Below are 24,448 nucleotides of genomic sequence, written 5' to 3'. Positions count from 1 at the left end.
CCTTCTTCCTAGGGCTGAAAGTGTATGACTGGCCCAAAGTCACTCAACTAACATACATACATACATGCATGCATAAAGCAATAAGAAAAAGTTGGATCAAATATTATTTTCTATTGCAGCAGCCATCATTCCAAGAATCATGTGCAACAATAGGTCAAGTTAACTACAGTTACAAAAGTTTGTTTTTAGCAAGTATGACATACATATACAAAATATTTCCTAATTACAGAAAACTAAGTAAGCTTCCCTTAAGAATGTTTGAGAGTGCTCCCTACATGGAACAAATATGACATATTTGTGAATTTTGCAATCCTTGATGGAAAATGGTTTGAGAGTTTTTCCAGGTTTTGACCTTTTGTTCACATATTACTTTTTCTTGAAGCAGATCTTGTCCAGCTTTGGAAAGATTTGCTTCATTCATTTGGCCAGCAATTCTTTAATTCCATGGGAAACAGCCAGGCTGAGAACAGACAAGGCAAGGCAATCTCTAGATGAGATGGGGGATGAAAGATTTTACTAACTGAAAGTAATGACTCACAATCAAGTTTTATGTTACATCTATTCCAGGAATACCTATATGACTAGCTTCAGGATAAATCCACAATATAACTTTTTTTTTTTTTTTGCTTTTTAGTTCTGTAAAAGTGTCTTATTGGAGTTAACAGTTACTTTAGTATATTACAGTATATACTTAAATCCACCGCAATGTTATGTGGTTGAATTTATTTTGCAAAATACTACCCTACCAGAATGATTAAAGAAACCAGTTGCTTATTCCATACCATTTATAAGGTATATTAACTTTCAAAGTAACTTTACTCATCAATCCACAAAGTGAGGATACCCAAAAACATACAAATTTCATATCTGAATGCAACTATTTATTTTTTTTCTTAAAAATTGTACTTCAGTCACTCTTACACATTGAATACCTCCGAGAACGTGTTTTCATAAATTTCTCATATAATATACCTATATATTAAAAACATTCACATGCCAGCCTCATTTTCAGCTTCTATTTTGTATACCTGATTTCTTTGGAGTGTAAAAGTACAATGGTCCAATTCCCACAGCACATAAAGCCATAATGTGAGTGATTTGCTGTTAACTTACTGTGATATACAAAATCAACTATTGTGGCTTAACATTAAATATGAATGGGGTCATTATGCTATGTTCAGATAACTATGGTTAGAAACCCTTATTCAGAGCTAAGCAGGCTTAAATTTCTAGTCAAAATGGGAGTAGTTATTCACTGCCTCTTTTTAAGACTATAATCTTTACCGCAGATTTAAGCAAGTGACAGAACAATAAATTGATTCAAAACTGAACATTAGTTTCTATTGCTATCAGTCAATCATATTTTGGCAGAGAAAATATACAGAATCAGGAGGCAGCGAGTCATTAAACAAGCCATATTTTGAAGTTGTTAAGATTGTTTCTTAATGCTTACATTATTGATTAAATAGACACCCCGTCCCCTAGAAGAAGCCACTGGTTTCACTATCCAAGGTCCCCTGTCCTTTGAATAGGAAGCTAGTTGAAAGGGGAAAAAAGACAAATACATACTTCAGCATTAAATTTTCTACAAAAATGTCATCAAACAATGATAGCTTTCGCCAGTAATACTTGAGGTTTTCGATATAGTTTATTAGTATATATCACTAAACCTTGTTTACCAATCAACCATTATCAATAGCTGAAACAGTGATGTTCTTTTTAAAAAAATGTATATTTCATATTCAGAATCTAGTCATAGACACAGACACATATGAACAACTATATGAAGACTGTAGATGGCACAAAACTCTAACCTGCACCCTTTGAACAGGCACACAGTTTGTATTTCAAAGTATCAATGTTTAGGACCCTAATACACTTCTGCTAGTGTGTGTCAAATGCCATATACTTTAAAGTAAGATATTTTATAAAGAAAAAGAAGCAGTAAGGGAAAACTAAGAAGCTCAATAAGCATTTTTTCCCCATTCAGTTCTACCTTTACTTATGTACTGGTAATCCAGGTCATGGACTTACTGCAAAACTCTTGATATTCAGCTGGAAGGATAAAGGTCTGAGGCAAAATATGGAAGGTCTTGAATCCATAAATCTGTTGCATTCGATTAATGTTCTTGTATAGTCTATCCTTCCGAGTTAATTCATATGACCTAAAGACATGTAGATATAATTTGCTGGTGTCATGTTGTTTATGAGGATTTTTAAGAATTCAGAATTAAACTTTCATTCTCCTGACTTCCATTCAGCAGACAAAAATTTACTTCATATTTCTCACACACACACACACACACACACACACACACACACACCAAAAAAACAGGCAATTGTTTCTAAAGCATTCTGGACAATTAAAACTTGCAACAATTTACATTATGCAAATGATATAACTTGATACAATTAATCTGAAGCACTGACTATGTAATTATGCAAATGTAAACCATTACCTCAATAATTTCACAGAATGTTGGATTTAACGGATAGACTTTTTCAAAAATTGTGCTTTATGTCAAAGTTTTACTGTGTGATTTCATTCACAAGCTTTATGAAACATTTAATGCCTTAACATGACATTTTAATCATTTCGCTACTAAAAGCCTATGGACAACATGCCACTCTTCTATTCCCTCAATTGAAGTCACCTCTAAATAGAAATCCACAATCTTTTTTCAGTGAAGTATTACAGTCTTTCCAATATAATCTTGGATTCAATATGGACAGCCGCATTCTGTTACTCTTAAAAACTTCATTATCCCACACACACCCTTTTGCCTGTTCAAATATACACACTCACATGTAATCTATCCAGCCTCTGTCTCATCATCTTATGCCTATTTCTAATGGCTCACTGCTTTGTCAAATGCCTCCAAACCACCCATGTGAAGAGAATTACGGATAGGTAAATGCCTATTCATGCTCAGAGCCATCAATAACAGCTGAAATATAGAATGTTCCCATTCCTTGGGAATAAATCTCTGGACTCATGCATATATTTGTCCACCTCTTGCTACCTTCAAGGACATGAATATGCCAATTTTTTTGAGTTGTTTGTGAAAGGGAAAACAACTTGCAGTATCCCAAAATATTTTGTAGTAACCTCTACTATCAATTTCCTCTTGACTAAATTAAAAGTAGATTTAGATAGTTCTGGCTCTAGATATTACAGGAAAGGGTTGAGGGAATAAATTTGTTAATTTTGTTTTGCTCTGGTAACCCCCACATCTTCACTTACTCACACACTTACATCCCAAACTGTGAGAGATGCCATCAAGATTTACTAATTTTTAGCAATAAGAAATATTAGCAAAAGCAAGAGTCTTGATAAAAGCTTTTTTGTTTTTAATTTAACAATTTTACTGAACTTTAGAATACTTTAGAATAAAGCTGGGCACTTGGAGGAAATGGAAATATAAATGATCTTTTGTCATATAGAGCATCATTCTTCAAAGAATGAATCTCTGTTCTATATCATAACATTACCAGAAGACTCCTTACCTGGGAAAGTGATTCACTTTCTGAATATCTGTGAGCGTTCGCAGAACATAGGGTTTTAAATGTGACCCTGTCCACATAAGATTATATTCATTGCTGCTGGGATGTACCTGGGAAAAGATATGGTTGAACATTTTAATAGATAACAAGCTGAATAACATTTTATTACCTCAGAATCTATACCTTGGACAGCATTCAAAGTTAAGAGACAACAATTTCACCCATGCAACAGAACTTGTCAATTTTCTTTCCCTATTCACAATGTGCTCTGAAGGTTCTTCCACTCAGAGGAAAGGAAATTATTAAACTGTTAATGCTATCAGAAAAGCATCATCGATCAGAAGAATCCCACTGGATTCAAATAACTGTAGTAAAATAAATGATTATTAAAAAGTAGGGACAATCTGACTTCTAGTCCAGAAAAAATGCTGTTCACTTATGAACATTTACAGTTGTTACATGTTGATTTTAAATTTGCTATTTATTCTATATTTATGACAGACTGCACATATCTTTTAGTGGAAAAAAATGTAGTGCTATCTATAAATTGAGCTTCTTTGGGAATATTATAGGTGTACCAAGAACTTCAAGCAAAATCTCTCTGAAACACATCATATAAGAGAAAGAAAAATAATTTGTAGCATTACAAATTGGAAAAGCATTACACCAAATTAAAAGAGAAAACACCTTTTGCTTTTTTTGATTGGCTTCAGGTTACTCAGGACTCTGATCCATAGTGAACTTTTGGATATAAAAGCAATGCAAACAGATTTAATTTTCAGGGCCATGAAATTCACTTAAATTAATAAACGTACCTCCCGAAATCCATGAGCTGACAGAATGCTGCGCACCAAGCGACTGTCCGTTCTCACAATTTTAAAAGACAAGTGATAGCGCTCTGGGGGCAGAATACAGAATTATTATATAAATACAATCATAATCTATTTTACCAGTTGCAGAAAGGGAGAGATTTTCTCAGAACATTCTATTCTACATAAGAGCCATATAATAGATCAATCTATAGCCTTTCCTTATGTAGGTACATTTATTTATATGTTTCATTGGGAGACAGAGTTCTCTATTCATATGAATGCATTAATGTAAATAAAGATATATGAATTATTGAACTATATTAAAGATGTATGCAAGTCCCTGTGTCTTTTAAATTATGGCGTGTGGCAGATACATGCATACAGACATGTATACTGTATACAAGTGGGTCACATGGGACAAAACGTTTGGTTTAAAAGTTTGAAAAGCTAAACACTGTGCAGATGTTTTGTATTTACCGTATTTTTCAGAGTATAAGACACACCAACGTTTTGAAGAGGCAAATTTTAAAAAAAAGTTTTTACACTCTGCAAACCTCCCAAAAACGGCCCATTTTTCACAAAAACAGGCCTTTTTTTTTTTTTTTTCAAAAAAAGGGCATGAATAGTCTTTAGGAGGCTTGTAGAATGCTCCTGGGGGATGAGGTGGGGCCAAAAACAAGCAAAGAACGGCCCGTTTTTTTACGGAAAAAAAAGGCATGGATAGCGGTTAGGAGGCTTATAGAGTGTTCCTGGGAGCTGGGGGGGGGGCAAAATTGAGCAAAAAAAGCCCATTTTTGCTCATTTCTGCCCTCCCCAGCCCCTAGCAGCTCTCTGAAAGTCTCCTAAAAGTTATGCCTGGCCATTTTGGTGAGGGGGCGGGGTTTCAGGAGGCAAAAAATACTATATTCGGTGTATAAGACGCATCCAGATTTTCAGCCTTTTTTTGGAGGGAAAAGGGTGCATCTTATACTTCAAAAAATACGGTATGTTCTTTTTTCCTTTGGTTATCTTAAATTCAAAGTCAACATTTCAGATAAATATAACATATGAAATATTCTTAACCCTTACAATCCTTACAAGTGCAATACTGTATTTTAGGTCTTATAACCTTCAGTGGTTACTCTTTAAAATTTCTTCTCTTAAAAAAGTTTTTAAATCATAGGTTTTTAATTTTAGAAGATGTGATAAATTTATATTTGAAAATATTTGAAAACTCTAGGATCAATATTTTTTTTAAAAAAAAACTTTATAAAACAGATTATCAGTATGCCAAGTAAATCTTGTCTTTCAATAATTTTTTTAATCTACTCTAAGTGATGTAGGTACTTGAGAAAAATAAGATTTACCCCCAATCAAGCGGATGTAACTGTCCTTAGTTAGAATAGCTTCAGCATGAAATACCATGATTGGAATCCTCCTGAATCCACCTGTCCACATGATACATGGGTGCTCCCTAAAAAAAAGAAAACTGTTTTAACAGATAAGAAATAACTACCTTAGTTATAAGACGCAACCTCATTTCAGAAGACAAGTAGTCTTCAGGTATTTAGGCGTTATCCTTAATTCAGACACTTTTTTGATTACTAATATTTTTTAAGAAACCTATTTTTCTCCATCCAAGATTAAGAATTCTTGTCTGGGAAAGAGCTTTTTCTTCTTTTTAATGTAGTATTAGAATAAATATATAGGACAGACACTTACATTTTCCTCATATAGTTCTTCATAAATCAGGGCAGAATCTCTGTATGTATTGTGGCAACGTATACTACAGCAACGCCTCAGCAAGCATCATGTTGCTGGGCTACTATTAAGCCTCACCCAAATGCAGAAATGTTGAGAATTGCCCAGACAGCACATAGCAAAGCATATAGCAAATATATATTACACACCCACATACAACTTTCCACATGTTCTTAACATTTTGTCTCTTAATATTAAAAACTGAAAATTAAAATTTGACAGTATCCTTTGGGGATTACTGGTGAATTCACCAAGGGTGTTGTAAGTCATGTACCACTACATTAACAAAAAGTGCTACTTCCAGAGAATTAGATTCTTTTTCCTCTTATCTTCCAACCCTCTAAGAGCAAATGTGGAAGGTTGGATTGCCAGATGAAATTCACAGTATGCCCAGAAAAACAGGCAGAAGTGAGCCCAGCTAAGTTCTATCTTATAAGCTATTTAACACTTCCTACATTATATGAACATACCTGAACTCAAATTTGCACACATATGGAAGAAATTATTATCTAGCACAGTGATGGCTAATCTTTTTGTTGTTGTGTGCCAAAAGCACGTGTGCGCATGCTCAACAACGCTCATGTTCTCGGACACATAATACAATGTGCGTGTGATACACACCCCGCTCCCCCTGCACATCCACATGTGACACCCCACCCGCGCTTCTTTTTGGCCTAGTAGGCCTTCCTGCAGATCCTGGGACCAAAAATAGGCCGTGGGGGGGAACGTTGCACCACCTGCACTCCCACCACACCCCGCGCATGTGCTGCTGACCCCTCAAATGCCCGCACATCTTCTGCATGCACCCTTCCCCTCCAGAAGAAAATCAGAAAATCAGCTGGCCAGCAGGAGGCGTGCACACATGCAGGGTAGCACTGAGCTGGGGCGACAGCTTGCGTGCCTGCAAAGAGGGCTCTGCGTGCCACCTGTGGAACGTGTGCCATAGGTTTGCCATCACGGATCTAGCATCTTCTATTGTTATATCATTAGTAGAAAACTCAATAAGATACTAGAGTGATAGGAACAATCCACCCTCAAAGCAACGCATGATTCAGGACAAACAAAATGTTAAAAAGTTATTATATTTATGTAGTTACTTACCAAGCAATCTAAATTATATTAAAGTAACCAAACTATCTTTACAAACCCCAAGGCATGTCACATCTTTTGAGCACCCCAATGTTTGGAAACTGAAAGTTGAAAAATTTGATATACCCTAACAATACATGAGCAATCATAAAGTTTATCTTTATGCAAAAATATGTACAAGTAATGCTAGACTTACAATGGTTCATTCAGTGACCATTCAGAGTTAAAGTTAAAATGGCACTGAAAAAAGTGATTTATGACCATTTTTCACACTTACAGTTATTGCAGTATTCCCATGCTCATGTCTGGTATCTGACTCATATTTATGATGGTTGCAGTGTCCCGGGGTCATGGGAACACCTTTTGCAACCTTCTGACAAACAAAATGGGGAATCCAGATTCACTTAGCAACTGTGTTACTAAATTACCAACTGCAGTGATTCACTGAACAATTGCAGCAAGAAAAGTCGTAAAAGAAGCAAAACTCTGGGCAGCTCACATAATAAAAATGTAATTGTGGCAAACCCAGGAACATCCGTGAACATCACACTGCTGCATTTTGGACCAGCTATAACTTCCAAGTGATTTTCAAGGACAGCCCCAGGTAAAGTGCATTGTAGTACAGTTAGTCTTCCGTTTACGGCCATTGGGACCAGAATCTCCATCATTAAGCAATGCAGTGGAGTATAATCATCACGTGATCATATTCATTTTATGGTATGACCATTAAACAAATCCGACTCTAAAAATGACATACCTCTCACTTTTATTTTATTTTGGGGGGAAGCTAGCCCTAATTTTCCTACATAAGAAGCTTCTGGGCCCTTTTAGAACAAGGCATAATGAGGTGATTGAAAGAAGATAATTGTAGATTTGCTGTATTAGGATCACAAGATAGGAAAAAATAATTGTAACTGAAATTCAGTATAAAGTCAAGAAAATGTTCTAGATCTTACAAAAAGAAGAGTATTTTAAAAGTGAGTCAATACATATGCTTACAGGTACTCGTGTAATCAATACTTAACAGCTTAGTTTATTATTACTTATGACACAGGTGCATTGCAGCACCTAAAATGCTTGGGTGGAGTCTTCAGAGAACTCCTCCCAAAAGTTGGAACCAAGCCAAACTGTAAAGTTATAGAGAGAAAGGAAATGATTAAAGACTTGAGAACCCATATAAACTGATTGTCACAAAATAGAACATAATATAGTGAAAATTCAGACAAATGATAAATACGGAGTAAATAGTTTGAATATTTATTGATGTCAGTTATTCTATCAATGAAACAAAATTCCAAGTATTTATATTCATAAATTTATATTTAAGGATATTATTACTTTAAAAACAACATGTAAATATTGACATTAAGGCTACAAGTGGTTTAACTATAATTTAACATCTGCCAGGGTCATCTATATGATATATAAATTAATTTACATGCAGCAAGCTGCTTAATCCCTACGCACTTTCATTGTAGGATTGCACAATGTTATCTCATTTCAAGAAACAATAGCATTTTCTGCTTGTGAATACCCATCTAAATTTCAGCAGATGCAACCACCTTTTCTTGAAACATTATATATAACAGGCAATACTGCAGCAACAGACTTGCACACAAGGCTCTACATTTACTCCAAAAATATAACAATCTTAATCCTATAGCAGTTAATCTCTAAGGCTTCCACTTTACAAGGCAAGGAAGCAAAGCTCTTAATTATGAATGATTAAAAAAAAACATTTTTCAATATATTTACCTCTCCTGATCTAAAAGGACACATATGCCCTATGAATATATAATATTTCGCAATCCGCCTTCAATCAATGTTGAACACAGAATATTAAAATGGACCACTGTGAAAAACCCCTAACCGATTAACAGCTAAAATCTTTAAAAAATAATATAAAAATACAAAAATCATCTTCATCCCGAAGATATGGAAAATGGGAATCATTCTCCCATTTATTTGTTACACGTTTATGCTACCCATCTCACTGCAACAGTAACTCTAGGCAGCTTACAATAGTTTTTATATTCCAAACACTATTTCTACTATATTGTCATATCTTTTATAGATCTGAAACAGTCCAACAAAAAAGCCAGACCAGCTGAAAAAAAAGTATTAAGCCAAATATTAAATAAATACCACAAATCTGGAGCCTAAACTGTATTCATGTGAATTGTAAACAATATTACAATAGATAACAACAATAAACTGTAAAGAAAGTTCTGGAAAACTTGGTTGGACTGAAAGCCCAGTGAGTGACTTTGGGCCAGTCAAACTGTCTCAGTCCAACCCACCTTACAGGTTGTTGCTGTGGAGAAAACAGGAGGAGGAAAGAGTATTGAGGATATATACCACCTTGAGTTACTTATAAAAGTAATAAATACAGGGAAATTATAATAAATAAATGACTTGCAACAGACCAAATCTCTACAGGCACATAATTGGGAACCATTTGGAGGTCAATCATTATTATATCTTGAACCCCTATAATGCACAAGGGTTATATTGACTACCATTAGAACAGAAAAAGGTAAAATTACAACTGTACTTCTTTGAGCACTTCCTGCTCCATCTTTAGTTTTCCATGATTGCATACATAAATAAGACACCCAGTTATTCAAACAGCCAAATGTCTTCAGTAAGACTTTACTTTATGTGTCTAAGTAGTATCACAGCAAAGACCAAGATCTTAATCTTTCAGTAATGAATGTTTTGAGTAATACAAATGAATCAGAATACCTATTTTAGATGAACTGGGATCAAAGAAAGAAATACTAACTATGGTATCTGTATATGAAGGACTGAGAATGTCTACCTGCTAACATGGAAGAGAAAAATTCTACAAATAGCAGGCTTTAAACTTAGGTTAATACACAACTTGAAAATAAACAGACAAAAAAAATATATTCTCATTTACTCTTTTCTGGATTTTGATGTGTTATAGTTGCATCTTATCCACACATATTTTTATTGTATTATTATGTAAATTTATACCAATCATCTTACTATCCAATGAGACTCTGAAATATCATACAAAGTTTGTAAATAAGCAGCGATAATCCATCAACCTATGCTTATTAATTCAAGTGAGCTTCCCCCGAAATTCAGGTGAAAGATTGCTAAAAACTTCAATGAGGAAAATACAAGCAAAAGAAGTCAATAGAACTGTATGTAAAGCTTAGCAAAGATTTGAAAGAATCACACATAAGCAATAAAAAGAGGATCAAGTTATCAAGCCAGAATGCATAAACTTCTCAGCTATAGAAATGGTTATCAGAAAAGGTAAAACTCAAAAAAGAATTGAAGTTGTGAAAGGAGGCTGACTTCAAGAATAAAAAGAATAACAAAAAAGGCCAGATATACTGTATGTTCAAAATAATAAGCAGGAAAAAAATAAAACACAACTATTCCCAATAAATGAACAAGTAGGATTGAAGGTTGAGACTGACAGAAATAAAGGCAGAGAATTCTTCTCTAATTATGTTTACATTTATAGAGCTAGATGAATTTCATTCTAGGATTAAAAAGAAATTTGCTGAAGGTTTTGCTAAGTTGTATGCATTGTTTTTAAGAAGTCAACATAACAGTGTATCAAACAAATGGAGGAAAACAAACTGTTGTCCTTATATTAAAAAAGAATAAAAAAATAAATTAGTAACAAATGTGAAAGCAAATTATCTAGACCTTAAAAACAATGGAAAAATCACCAAAAACATATGGATTTGACAGGTTCTGTTCTTGCCAGACAAGCATTACCTCATTTTTTTTAATTTGGAAAACTTCCTTAGAATGTAAAACTACTAAGATGTAATGTATCTTGATTTCAACAAAACATTTGACAAGTGTCCCATGTAATTCTGATTAGCAAGTGGTTTGCTCCCTTCCCAATGGGATGCAGAAGAATGCCATAGCCTTTAAAAAGGCTTTGAAAATACAATATTTTTATTTCCAAGTGGCATGTAATAATCTATAGCAGTATAACTTTTAAAAATTATAAATGCCTTCAAAGGTATTTACCGTATTTTTCAGAGTATAAGACACACCTTTTTTCCTCAAAAAACAGGCTGAAAATCTGGGTGCGTCTTATACATCGAATACAGCATTTTTTACCTCCCAAAGCCCCACCCCTTCACCAAAATGGCCATGCATAGCCTTGTGGAGGCTTTCAGATAGCTCCTGGGAGCTGGGGAGGGCACAAATGAGCAAAAAATGGGCCTTTTTTTGTCCCCCCAGCCCCCAGCAGCACTCTATAAGCCGCCATAAGGTTACGCATGCAATTTTTTTGACAAAAAGCAGACCCATTTTTTGCCCCCACTACGCCCTCCAGGAGCACTCTGCAAGCCTCCCCAAGGTTATTCATGCCTTTTATTTGAAAAAAACCATTTTTCAGAGGTTTGCAAACACTTTTTTTTTCCTTTTGGAAAGCTCTTTAACTGATGAGAATTACATTGATCAAGTGCTGTGCCAGCAGAAACAAAGTCTTACGGTTTGTCAGCATTTTCCTTCTCCAACACATGGATAAATACACCTGAAACATCTACCTACCTACCTACTCTCCCTACCTACCTACTGTATTTCTCTCTCTCTATCCCTCTATCTATCTACCTACCTACCTACCTACTGTCTGTCTACCTACCTATCTACTGTATTTCTCTCTCTCTCTTTCTATTTCTCTCTCTACCTACCTACCTACTCTCTTTCTCCCTACCTATCTACTGTATTTCTCTCTCTTTCTATTTCTCTCTCTACCTACCTACTCTCTTTCTCCCTACCTACCTACTGTGTTTCTCTCTATCTCTTTCTATCCCTCTACCTACCTACCTACACACACTCTTTCCCTACCTACCTACTGTATTTCTCTCTCTATCCCTTTATCTACCTACCTATCTACCTAACTACTCTACCTACCTACCGTATTTCCCTTTCTTTCTCTCGCTCTCTATCTAACTACCTACTTTTTAAAAAAATTGCCTCTTCAAAACTTTGGTGTGTCTTATACTCCAGTGCGTCTTATACGCCGAAAAATATGGTAATGATATATTTTTATAATGGGATTTGCTGTTTTGATATGATGAAGCTGCAAACAAGACAAATGCAATTTTAGGATTCATCAAGATTAGTTCCGTTTCTAAATTACAGGAAAAAAATAATTCATTTTGTTCTGCGTTGGCTAGAGACCACATTTTTAAGAATGGTAATCAGGTCTGGGCATTATATCTTAAGGACCAGATCAGATTTAGAGAAATGTCACCAAGATTATTTACTACAAAGTAAAGAGAAGAAAAATTGAAATTGAGATAGGTTAACCATGAGAAGACAAGACTGTGGAAATGTATATTTTAAATACCTTGAATTATGTCATTCAAAAGATCAAGAGCTTTGTAACATGTGGTTCAATGGTAGAAGCAGTTATCCAAAAAAGTAGGAATCTCCCTTCACTGAAAGTGTTCAAGCAAGGATAAAACTGCCATCTGTCAGGGATGCTTTAATTTAGATTCCTGTACTGAGTAAAGGATTAGACCCAATGGCCTAAAAATCCCTTTCCAATTCTCTTCTAGCATTTGTATTATCCCAATTTTATTCCAGTTTGAATATAAAATTGTAAAAGTTTATAGACTATTTCCTAACTTGGTCAAATTACAGTACAAGTGAAGGACATTCTGCCAATTTTCTATGGTAAGAAAAATTACTGGATAGGAGAGAATTGATTAAAAAAAGTCTGCTAAATCAAGCCATATTAGTAAACCTTTGCTTATAAACATAGCCTCCTGCAGGGGAACAAGAAGCACTCTCATGTAAATAAAGACTTAATATCAAAGTAAGCTAAGAAATAACCCTCAATAATAGGAGAGGACAACTTTTCACCAGGGACCACAATTCAAACAACACAATACATGTTTTGCATATAAAAGGCGCAATGCCGAATTTCCAGCTAAAGTATCAAATTGATATGAAAGATTTCTGTTTGAGATCATGAAGAATCCAAGTTCTGACCTAGATGAACTGGTACCGTGATCAAAGACATTTACACAATAGTCACATTTACGTTCCCTTGTAACCCATCAATCTATTCCCAGAATTACAAGGAAAAGTAGCCTGAGCATACAAGTGATAAACGTATAGTGAGAACAATAATGTGCATTTAAATATTTCCCCTAAAACCTTAATGTGTCAAGCTCCTTTATTAGTCTTCAGATTGGTGTTAAAGTTTGCAAGGATAAGGGTGCATTTAGCAATTTTCCAGAGATTTGGAATTTGCATATGTATTTCATTGAACATACTTAAAACTACCTGCAGACCTTAGTGTTTACTTTAACACCATTAAAGGCATCTGGTTACCTAACATAACTAGGAACATGACTTACGTATGAACCCTCATCCTAAGGATGATGTTAATTCTCACTAATTCTGGCCAAATGCCCACAGCAGAATAAGGATAAGTGTGTAGCAGACATGAAGCTACACACTGAACATTCACTCTCATAACTTCAAGCTTTCATGCTCATTTTTTAAGAACATTAGACTTAAATTTCCATAGTAACTCTTACACAATATACAATTATAAGTTTTAACTTACTCTGGCCCTTCCATTTCTTCCTCTTCCTCTGAAGATGAATCCGTTTCTTCCAAATCCCGAGCCATTCCAACTGGCATATCCTGTGTATGTTTTCACACAGCCCAGAAACAATGAACCCTTAATATTTTCACTGTAGAATCAGAAAATCTAACCAGTACTATATTCTTCTATGAAGAAAATGAAAATTCAATTATCAGAGTAAATTGGAGATGTACAATAATCAACCTTCTTTGTACAAAGCCACATACAGTTTCCAGACATTTTATTTTAATTTCTAATTCAACCAGCGGTTATCATTGTATTAGCTGGATGACTTTGGGCCAGTCACTCTCTCTCAGCCCAACTCACCTCATAGATTTGTTATTGTGAGGAAAATAGGAGGATGAAGGTATCTTGGATATACTCACTACCTTAAGCTATTTGTAAAAACAACACAGGTAAATTTTAAAAAAAGATACTCATTTATTTGAATTCTATAGTCACCTATCTCAACAAATGATTCTGAGTGGCACACATCATAAAAACATAAAACAATTATATATAATCGCTGAGTAAAACTATTGCCATAATTGTTAATTCAGCCAAGAAAAAGGGTCCTTAAACTACTCAGATCAGGGCATATAGCCAGGCCATCAAGACCTTACAAAGGGCCAACAAGGTTAGGGTGAACCTAATCTCTGAAAGGGGAATGCGACCAGAGGGCAAGGGTTAAGGCATGTCTCCTAATCCCTGCCAGATTATATTCTTTGGCTGGCACGGCCATAACATCCCCAATTCATTATTTTAATAATTAGATCAGGAATGGTGTAATGAAGGAGTGAAGAGCAATTGAAGTTCCTTTCCGCAATCATTTTTCTATATATATATATATTGGATTATGTAAACATAAGGCGTCTAAAGCATACAGTAGCAGAAATAGTTATTGCTAAGGAATCTTAAAAACCTTTGCTGGGCTCGGTCAATCTTCTGGGCAATAAAATAAACAGACCGTCCATACCTCAAAACCCCCAGTATCAAAATGAGATTCAACCCCTTGTCTTAAAGATTGCCTGCCCTTTCTGTGACTCCCGGGGATACTTTTCCTGAGGGTTCAACAGACACTTGCAGTAAATACTTTTTGCGTTCAAGTTTAGTCGATTGGCAATCAAAACTTTTCTTTGCAGAATTTTGGCAAAGAAACGAAAGTAAGGCAGGGCCCGCGGCAGAAGAGGGCACTGCCTCTTAAGAGGGAGGAGGCGGCAATCTCTGCTGGAGAGCTCGCTTGTCCCATTTCGTGGGAATCGCACTCCTGGCTCTTGAGGAAGAAGGAAGGGATCCGGAAAGTTCCGGAACCTGGTTTCATCCCACACAGGGATGAATCCGGAAAGCATTGCCTGAATTCCGCGAACTTTGCGATCGGTCCGCGAATTTCATTGAGAGCTTCCTCCATCCTGTTGGATGCCGGTCCTCTCTGCCGTGAATGAAAGGCTACCTTCCATCTGCCAGGCTGTACAACTCCTTCTCCAAGCAAGTTCTATGCATGCAGCAAGGGAGGCGCCCCATTCCCAAACTCCGCTCACGGCCATTACCTGCTGCTTCATCCTCTTTGGGGCCCGGCAGCCGCGATTCCTCTCCTCAAGCGCTTCCCCTGTTACTACAACAACCAACAGGCAACCGTCTCCCCCTTTACAGGAGGCACATTTGCGCAAGCGCCAATTCTCGGCTCCCGCCGGTGCCCTTCTCCGCACGCATGCGCGCGTTTCCGGTCCTCTTCAGCCGCCTCTTCTAAAACGGCGTCATCAAAATTCTCTTTTTAAAAAAAGGGAGGCGAAAATGATGCCCTGAGTTCTTCCACCCACATCTTCGAATTCTACGTCATAATGCCTCAGAAGGGTTCGGGGCATTTGATAGGTACCGCCGCCTTCCCAGCCGTGTGACGGTTTAGAGAAGGTCGTGGAGACCAACCAGGAAAAGGCGACGTCTGACCGTCGACCAATCGTCGCGCAAACTAAGGAAGGGGCGGGGCTCGTGCGCCTTAAGTTGGAGGCGAGCAGCGAATCTGGTCCGCCTGCAAATCAGGTGGGGGTGAAGTAAGATCTGAATGGTGGTAGTAGTAGTAGTGGTGGGGGGGGGGGGGGTTGCATGGGGAATAACCAGCGGGGGTGGGGGCGACGTGCATGGCAGGAATTCGGTGCAGGGCAAGATGGCTTGCAGTGTAGGAATCGAAGGGAGCGAGAAGACATTCGGAGAGCATTGCTAAAATGTTATGCAGGTGTCCCCCCCTTCGTTCCATTTTGCAATCCTTCGTAAATAAAACGGGAACCAGGCCCACCATTTAACATCGAAAATGGGAAAGGGAAAGAAGAAATAATTTATTCAAGACTTAAAAAACACGGTTAAGGAGCCATAAGTCTGGTAGTCTGACCAAACGATCAGCCTAGATAGAATGTGGTGCTCCCTTCCTCTCCCTGCTCAAACCATTAATCAGGAGAACAATACAAAGCAAGCATCTTAGGGTGTTTTTTTCTTCTGACTTATGGTGGATTTCTATTCCAAGGGACAGATAGCTTTCTTGTGGGTACATTTCTCTGGTTGGATAGATGGGAGTGGAATGCACACCTTCCGTGTGGTTATATGTACTGTAGCTGGGCTAATTCATAAACAGAATAGACTCTTTAAAAGAGAAAGCTTTTATATAAGGGAAAGTAGAAAGGGAACAGTGAATCAAAATACCTGTCCTTGTTGAGTTATTTAGACAAAAGTTGTTAAATATGTTCATGGAAGAATTGTTCTTTTTGAGCAACTGGCTGCCTTTTCCATATAAAGATTATGGGAGTTAATTTAATGCAAGATTATTGGTTCAGTTTAACCCTGATCAACTGGCTTTTAACCTTCTAGTGTTTTTTAGATCCAATAGAATTGGAACTCCTAGAAATACTAGCCAGTAAGATGCTGCCTGGAAATTCTAGAAGCTTTAGATTTCTTATATCTAGAAAGACTAGGAAGCCTGCTATATGAATTTACCAGGAATTTGTATTTTTCTGAACTTGATTTGTTTGAAAAACATTACATTTGCAACAGATTTTCCTCCTTCCTTTGGGCTTCAACCACACTGAACAACACTATAGCAACTTTTAAAATAGTTTTCCATTTAAGTTTCATATCTGGAATTTGGGAATGCTCCCTTCTTGTCATTTGCAGGCCCGCAAAATGGTCTGATCTAATTGTTCTACAAAGCTATATACAAATTAAGAGGAGATGCTACAAAGCATGAGTGGCATAGCAAGCCTGACTACAAAGTCTAAAACAAGTGTTTTAAGTTCTTGATTCTTCATTTGTTCATATGACAGATTGTGTCTTGCTACTTCTAAGATGAGCCGGTTCTTGAATGTACTTCGTAGTTGGCTGGTTATGGTGTCCATAATTGCTATGGGGAACACAGTGCAAAGCTTCAGAGACCACAGCTTCCTTTCTGAGAAACTCTACACAGGCAAGCCAAGCCTTGGTAAGATTTATAAAGTGTCATTTTTGGAATCTAAAAATGGGGTCTGTATTTTGCCTATATTGCAAAGATCTTCAGATCTCAAAATGTTGCCAATTTTGAAATGTCTTTTTGCCTTAAATATTGTTTATTCTCCTTTTATCCTGAAGTTTATTGCATCAGTTTAGTTTGTTTAGTGTCCACTTAGTCAGGCTATAACAAATGCTTCAGGTAAAGTGTAATTTTTTCCCCATATCAGGCATTTCTTTACTGAGCTCCATTTTAGGATGGAAAACTTGACCCTTAGAATAATTTTGAAAGCCATTATATATTGTAGGCTGCTGAGTATACTTCTAAGTTCTGTTTGAAAACATGTACATAAATAAATTGCTGTAACTCATATCTATTTTTTCTATTTAGTAAATGGCCTCCAAGCTCGAACCTTTGGCATTTGGACCTTGTTGTCTTCTGTGATCCGCTGCTACTGTGCCATTGATATCCGCAACAAGACGTAAGTAAAATGAATACTAAAATAAATAGTAAAAGGAACAATTCATTACCAATCCTTTTAAATAAACTCCTTTCCCTTTCAGTCATAGTGCAGTTGGTCATCCAGAACTTTTTTCCAGCTTGTTTATACATTTCGGGAATATTATTGTCTCAAAAGGCTTGTACTTATGAAGAGTAAAATAGGCATAAAGAAGGAAGCGCTTAGTAGACTATTTTTGTAAAAATAATATTAGTCCCTAGTTTCTGTCTAGTTAGACCTCTGAAATCAAAAAATTAAAATTCTGGTATCTAATCCAATAAAGAATAATCTCCCTCTTCTGTTAGTATTACTCTCTTACTGACAGTTCTATACCACTTATGGTTCATATTTTCCATCATTTGTAGTAGTGTTTTCTGAAAGGATGTACATATAGAGTGTTGTGTGTTTTTTTATTGTTTAGCTGGGTACAGCAATAGGAAAGCAATAAGTTTGGCAATCTGTATTAAGGCACGAACTTTGTTTCTAGAAGTCAAGAGAAACAAGATGTAATAGAACATCCGTCTACAATTTTATCTGCCAAAATGTCAAATTTTACAATCTATTCTGCTTTGACCAAAGCAATTCTAAACAATTAGAAGTTTTTAGTACTCTTCAATTCAGGCCATGCTGAGCCTATTAATCTGTCTAGAGACTGGCGTCTGTAGTGTTTATGGATGGTAGGAACACTAATTGTACATGCTAGAAGTAACCTTTGAGCAACAGAGAGTACAGTACTCTCTCTAGTTTCCAAGAGATGCAGACACTGATGCCTGATAAAGATGCAGAGGTACAGCATACTCATTTGGTTTCAGATTCTCAACTTCCTGAATGATCTGTTTGTGTCATCTTTATACCACACAATAATCCTTTCTTTGTGAATTCTCTGACAGCCTCTATAACATCACACTTTTGACCTTCTTCATTGCCCTGGGCCACTTCCTCTCTGAGGTGTTTATTTATGGCACAGCAGCTGCAACGATTGGTGTCCTGGCACCCTTAATGGTGGCAAGTAAGTACTTACTGAGCTGCTTATCATTTTCTGTTCCTGGAATTGTATTTATTTCCAGGCTGTTTTTTCCACTCTTACTCCATTTGTTTTTTGGCAGGATTTTCACTTTCAAAGATCCCAGTGAGGCTACTTAGTTAGAACAATAATTATTTCTTTAGAATCATACAGGAAACTGAACCTGGAGTTTTCCACAGTCAAATGCAATTAGCCTTTTCTTTTAAGATATGAGATTTTTTTAATATTTTGGTTCTCTGTTCTTGCTCAATTTCCATCTTTCAGGTTTCTCCATCCTGGGGATGCTGATTGGACTACAGTACCTGGAGGTAGAAACCACATCGCATAACAAGAAGCGGAATTGACATTACAGTACCTGTCTTCCAATCTGCCCTCCAGTCATCTTCCGGTGTCTACCATATTATCTTCCTGATCTTCTTTTTCGAGCCTGTACCCTACAGGGCAGTCAGAACATTCTTAGATTTTCCTATTGGTTATTTTAATTGCCATCATTTTGATATGAGCAGATAATAGCAGAAAAATAGTTTTGAGCATTTTCTCCAAACTGGGTATGGGGAGCAGTATCTTAAAGCATCATGAGATGTAGTAGAAAAGCCAAGAGAAGTTGTGCCAGGTGAAGGTTATAGATTCCCTCTCTTGACATTCTGATGGCAAATGATAGAAAAAGCAGTGCTGTCCAAAGTTTGATGAAAGAGGGGGCATGAAATGTCTCCATAGCCCTGGGCATAGTTATCCATAAGTATAGCTTGCCATAAATGAAAGGGAACTGAAAACTTGTGAAGAAGACCTATCTCATGTCTGACCTAAATGCAAAGTACCTTATAAATTCTTCTTTTTGAAGATTAAAGACTAAAGAGCGAAGCTTGGTCCTCTTTCCTTTAAGAGGCTACTTGTTTAGGTAACTGCTTTCTTCCATCTTCCAGGAAACTGTTTCCTTTTCTCTGAAAATAGTACAATTCATTTAATTGCTGTTCTTTTCTGAACATACATGAGAACTGGAATACTCTAGGCAAAGCAAGTACATAAAAAGCCAATATTCCTGCCCAAACGAGGTTGAACTAGAAGACCTCCAAGGTCCCTTCCAACTCTTGTTATTCTGTTATTTATTTCAAAATAAAGCTGAAAACCCTTGTAAAAAAGAGGCTGCCAAGGCCATAGAACAAATAAGTAACTTTCTGCTTCTGAAAAAAGAGGCAAAAAATGTGACTTTTTCAATGTAATGACTGCTGCTATTGTAGTTATACAAAGTATCTGGTTCTATCCTTCTAAAATGGAATGGACATTAGTAATGAAATGGATTCTACTTCTGTTCCTATATCTTCCCACATAAACACCAAATTTTATTATGTTTTTATTCTGTTTTTTAGAGAGATGGTTTTAATGGTTTTTATATATTATTATGAATATGTATGCCACCCAGAGTAATTGTGTGAGATGGATAGCTATACAAGAGATAGATAGATAGATAGATAGATAGATAGATAGATAGATAGATAGATAGATAGATAGATAGATAGATAGATAGATAGATAGATAAAGAAATATGCATTGGAGATCAGAGTATATGAAACATTTTGGAAATGCACAAAGAACTCAGAAGGGATTAATGGAATCTTGCATTGCATGGTCAAAAATATCATCTCAGATGGTTGTAGCCCACAGTTAGTATTTATCTACCTCTCTTTACCAGTGTGTCAGATGCTAACACTAAATTGTGCATAACTTAGCTGTTAAGACTGTCATCTGAAATGGCTAGACAGTCATTGAAGCCAATTATAACAGATGTCAGTTTGCTAGCAAGACCAGTCAAAATTTCAAACATCTAAAGGAATAATTTCTCCTACGTTTATCTTCTTGTGCATTATCTTCAGATGAGACTTTTCTCTTTTAAACCTAAAAAGATATATCATGCATCCACAACAGAGAGGGCCTTTTCTGTGATGGCATCTTTTCTGCAGTGGACTGTGAATGTACAGTTGACATTAACATGGTATTCTTAACAGGTTTTATTTCTCCAGCCACCTTAACTTGAAATCATTTTTTGTAACTGGTTAAATGTGCCTCTCAATTATATTAATGTTTGTTGCTTTAATATTGTATTGCATATGCTTTCTATGCTGACTTTTGTGCAAAGTGCTTTATACCAGTCGCTCCCAACCTTTTGGGCACCAGGGACCTGTTCTCTGCAGTGAGGTTTTTCTGTGGACCAGAAGATGGCATTTAATTTCATTGTACGAGGTGCAATGACAATAAAGTAAACTAAACTAAAGGGACATGGTTTCACACCCTGCCTGCATACTACGGATGGGGCTTCATTTGTTTGCACAGACTGGTTTCTGGCATGCTGCAAACAAGTGCCGGGCCACGGACTGGAGTTGGGGACTCCTTCTTTATACATTTTTTAAAATAAATATAGCTCCTTATAAATTATTTTGGGTTGGGATGCTCAAAGGCAGGTGTGTCAGCCTCAGCCATGTCAAAAGTTCTGAAGATGATCACAGAAGCAGCTTAACCCAGTCTTCCCTAACTTAGTAACCAAATAGTTGGGACTACAACACCCATCAGCCCTAGTTAATATGGCCAGGATAGTGGATTGGAGGGACTGTAGCTGAAACTCTGAACATTCCAGGAAGCCATCTGAACTTTTCATTGGCTAAGTAGTTCTTCCTACATCCTAAATTTCTTAGTAGTAACTCAGTTCTGTGAGGAACCATTAAAGGAAATCAGTATACTTAGTCTGCAGAAAAAAACTGAGGGGAGATGATGTGTAGAAGAGGGAGTGGAATTGTCCCAGAGGGCAGAACCAGAACCAGTGGGCTGAAATTACAGGAAAGTAAATTCAGATTAGGTATTGGGGAGGAAGTTCCTACATACTCTGTAATAAATTGCCTCATGAAATTGAATGTTCACTGGAGGTCTGATGGCTGACACCAAGTAGATAATTTTGATTTTTCAATATCTCCCAATTCTATGAAACTCTTGTCAGCTTCCCCAGAGGATTGTTCATTTTCATTTTGCTGTTTAACAGAGCTTTGTAACTTAAATTGTACTCACAGGATAGATAAGGGTAAGGAATGAAAACACATTGACTTTTTAATGCATGCTGATAGGTGAAATAAGGACTTTATGGTACCTAGTATTTATTCCAGATGAATTACCTTACAGGACATGTTAAGCATATGAAATTAACATATGAAAAAAAAATGTAAATTAACTCTTAAACTATTCAACTTATAATGTACTAACTTTGGTTCATACAGCACGGTAAACTAAAAAGTGTCTGCCTGCTTTATGGTTCAGAATGTTGTGCTAACTTAGCCAAAGTGATTAGTACTTGAAAAAACTGACAACATATGAATTATTTTAAATTGTTTTATTTTTTAAATAATCATTTTCCTCAAGAGTTTTTGTGGCTGCACAGCTCTGTAAACTCAAGTCAAAAATAAACTAAAACATCAATTACATCACTTGAATTGTCATTCTTTTTTTAAAAAAATATGCATCAGTGTTAATTACTGCAGTGCACACTGGTGATCTGAGCAAAAATTGCATTCACAGATACAGCTATTAACAAAAACAATATACGTCTAATAACATATTTTGAGTCAATAGTTGTTTTTATCTACCCCTGGAATTTTCTCTGGCAATCCTAAATGCATATGTAATTGGAAGAATTCATATCAAGTATGGACTTGTTTCATACAGGAATGTCAGGATTGATCATATATAACACAAGAAAGTACTTTCCTGGTGAACTTTTCTGATATATTTTTTTACATTTTTAGCATAAGGATGAAAATACAATAGGTTTTTTCCTTCTTTCCTGGCATCTGCCTTCAAATACTTACTTTATGTATTGTGTAATACTTATGATTTCTTTTTGATTTCCAATTACTCTTCAGTTTGAAGTTAATAATTTCTCTGCTAGCAATAATACTGCTTCTACTAAAATATTAGTGAGCCTTCCTTAAACTAAGGACATTAAATTCCCCAGAGTGTTTATCAGAGGCTTGTTATATTAGCACACAATCTCATGGTTAGCAAAACCTGGATTCTGCGTCTTGTGCCTTTTATTCCACTTTTCCTCCATTCAGAATAACCAATTCTACACTGTACCATCATCCTCTTTGAATAGCAATTCCTATACTGATTCAAGATGGTCCTGAATTCTCTGGGAACAAGCTTCTCTTCATCAGTCCAAGACATCTTAAATCCATCTTGTCTGCTAGTAATTCTTCCTGTTCCTCTTCAGTCAGTTTCTTCCTACAAGCTTCTTAGCCATTTCAGCCCTCCTTCTCACCCACCCTCATGGGGGAGACACTATTGGAAAAACCCTAATCGCTTCTTAGCTGTATTGAAGCATACTTTAGATCTAGATAGCCAGAAGAAAACTTTTGAAAAACACTGCACTTCATTGAAGCTAGTGTGGCAACCAGGTGCATATATCTGACAGGACATTAAAATTCAGCAGTACCCAAACTACTACTATGACATTAAAATTATACAATTACATATTTGCATCACATTTATTGCAAGAAGATAAGTTACAGCATTTGTATGATCACATGAGCATGTCATCATATGTATCCACAGATGGACGCCCATTAATCTAAGGCTCCAAGTCCAATATGTTCAACTCATTGCTGAGTTCACACATCCAAGTTAAGTCACAATGTGTTTTGATAGGTGCGTTTGGCTTAGTGTAAACTAATTCAGCATTCTCTCAGAATTGTTCTATTAAAATTATTAAAGTAATGTCTGGTTTGTTTTCACTGTAACTATTCTCAGTAAACCCACCTAGGGCTGTTAACGTTTAGGAAGTAATAAAAAGTCAAGAGTAAATATATCACTTTCTGTGGTACAATTAATATACAAGTTATCTGAAGAAAAATATTAAGGGAGACAGATTCAACTATGAAATACACAGTAACTGAAATAAAACAGTGTTACTCAATCTATAACTTAGAATCATATTACTGTTCACTTGGGACTTTGTACATTCCAGTGTTTTATTTTCAGATGTTTTTTGCCTTTCCATATAAAAGTTAAAGGAATCACAAAGAATATTACTATAAATTACTATAAAAGTCACTTTTGATCAACATTATCTACTACCAAGCCAGTAATCTTACCAACCCAAATAAATTGTTTGCTTGCTTGGAAAATAAGCATTTATTACATTCATTACATTAAAACAGATGGGTTCATTTGGCATCATATTGTCAATATTAACTGCTGAGAAAAATTGGCAACTGCAAAACTTTGAAAACAAGGAAATAGAGACAGCATACATAAAGTAGGGAAGGAAAGAGCCCTGAACAATGATTTATTATGTCAATAAATGAGTAAGCCCAGTGCTAACTCCATTAAGAATGTCTAATTACAATTACACTAAGGAAATTAACAGAATAGAAATAATCAAATTAAAATCAATAAAAAATTTCTATTAGAAAATTAATAGGTAACACTTGCCAATTTGTCGACAACTAGAAGACAAGCTCTGAAGACAATAATCTGCAAATCCCAAAGGCGAAATCTCATTAGCCTTTATACCAGTGATGGCGAACCTTTTTTCAGGAAGGCTCCGAAGGGCAAAAAACGGACCTACGGGGAACCCAGAAGTTTGGGGATTGTGGCCTACAGTTTGTCCATAGGGCCAATTTTTGACCTCCAGAGCCTTCAGGGAAGCCTGAAGGCTCCGGAGGGT

General features: G+C 36.2%; 2 protein-coding genes across 2 annotated transcripts in view; one reads left to right on the top strand and one right to left on the bottom strand.

Annotated features, from left to right (window-relative positions):
• Window positions 1–15,378, bottom strand: part of TTLL5 (tubulin tyrosine ligase like 5) — a 144,473-nt gene extending 129,095 nt beyond the window's left edge. The window contains exons 1-7 of the mRNA XM_032231786.1: window positions 15,297–15,378; window positions 13,729–13,808; window positions 5,663–5,769; window positions 4,320–4,402; window positions 3,508–3,614; window positions 2,035–2,165; window positions 1,454–1,536 (exon numbers count right to left, since the gene is read on the bottom strand). Coding sequence (XP_032087677.1) covers window positions 1,454–1,536; window positions 2,035–2,165; window positions 3,508–3,614; window positions 4,320–4,402; window positions 5,663–5,769; window positions 13,729–13,808; window positions 15,297–15,308 — 603 coding nt within the window. The 5' untranslated portion in view covers window positions 15,309–15,378. The remainder of the gene's footprint in view (window positions 1–1,453; window positions 1,537–2,034; window positions 2,166–3,507; window positions 3,615–4,319; window positions 4,403–5,662; window positions 5,770–13,728; window positions 13,809–15,296) is intronic.
• Window positions 15,379–15,685: 307 nt separating this feature from the next.
• Window positions 15,686–23,646, top strand: ERG28 (ergosterol biosynthesis 28 homolog). The gene is made up of 5 exons (XM_032231800.1): window positions 15,686–15,786; window positions 17,058–17,212; window positions 17,609–17,699; window positions 18,608–18,726; window positions 19,006–23,646. The coding sequence occupies exons 2-5, from the start codon at window positions 17,080–17,082 to the stop codon at window positions 19,083–19,085; spliced, it is 423 nt and encodes a 140-aa protein (XP_032087691.1). The 5' UTR covers window positions 15,686–15,786; window positions 17,058–17,079; the 3' UTR covers window positions 19,086–23,646.
• Window positions 23,647–24,448: the final 802 nt, after the last annotated feature.

The sequence above is a fragment of the Thamnophis elegans genome, chromosome 1, assembly GCF_009769535.1.
Source record: "Thamnophis elegans isolate rThaEle1 chromosome 1, rThaEle1.pri, whole genome shotgun sequence".
Taxonomy (NCBI): Eukaryota; Metazoa; Chordata; class Lepidosauria; order Squamata; family Colubridae; genus Thamnophis; species Thamnophis elegans.
The sequence above is the reverse complement of the archived record's forward strand: the minus strand, read 5'-3'. Positions and strand labels throughout refer to the sequence as shown.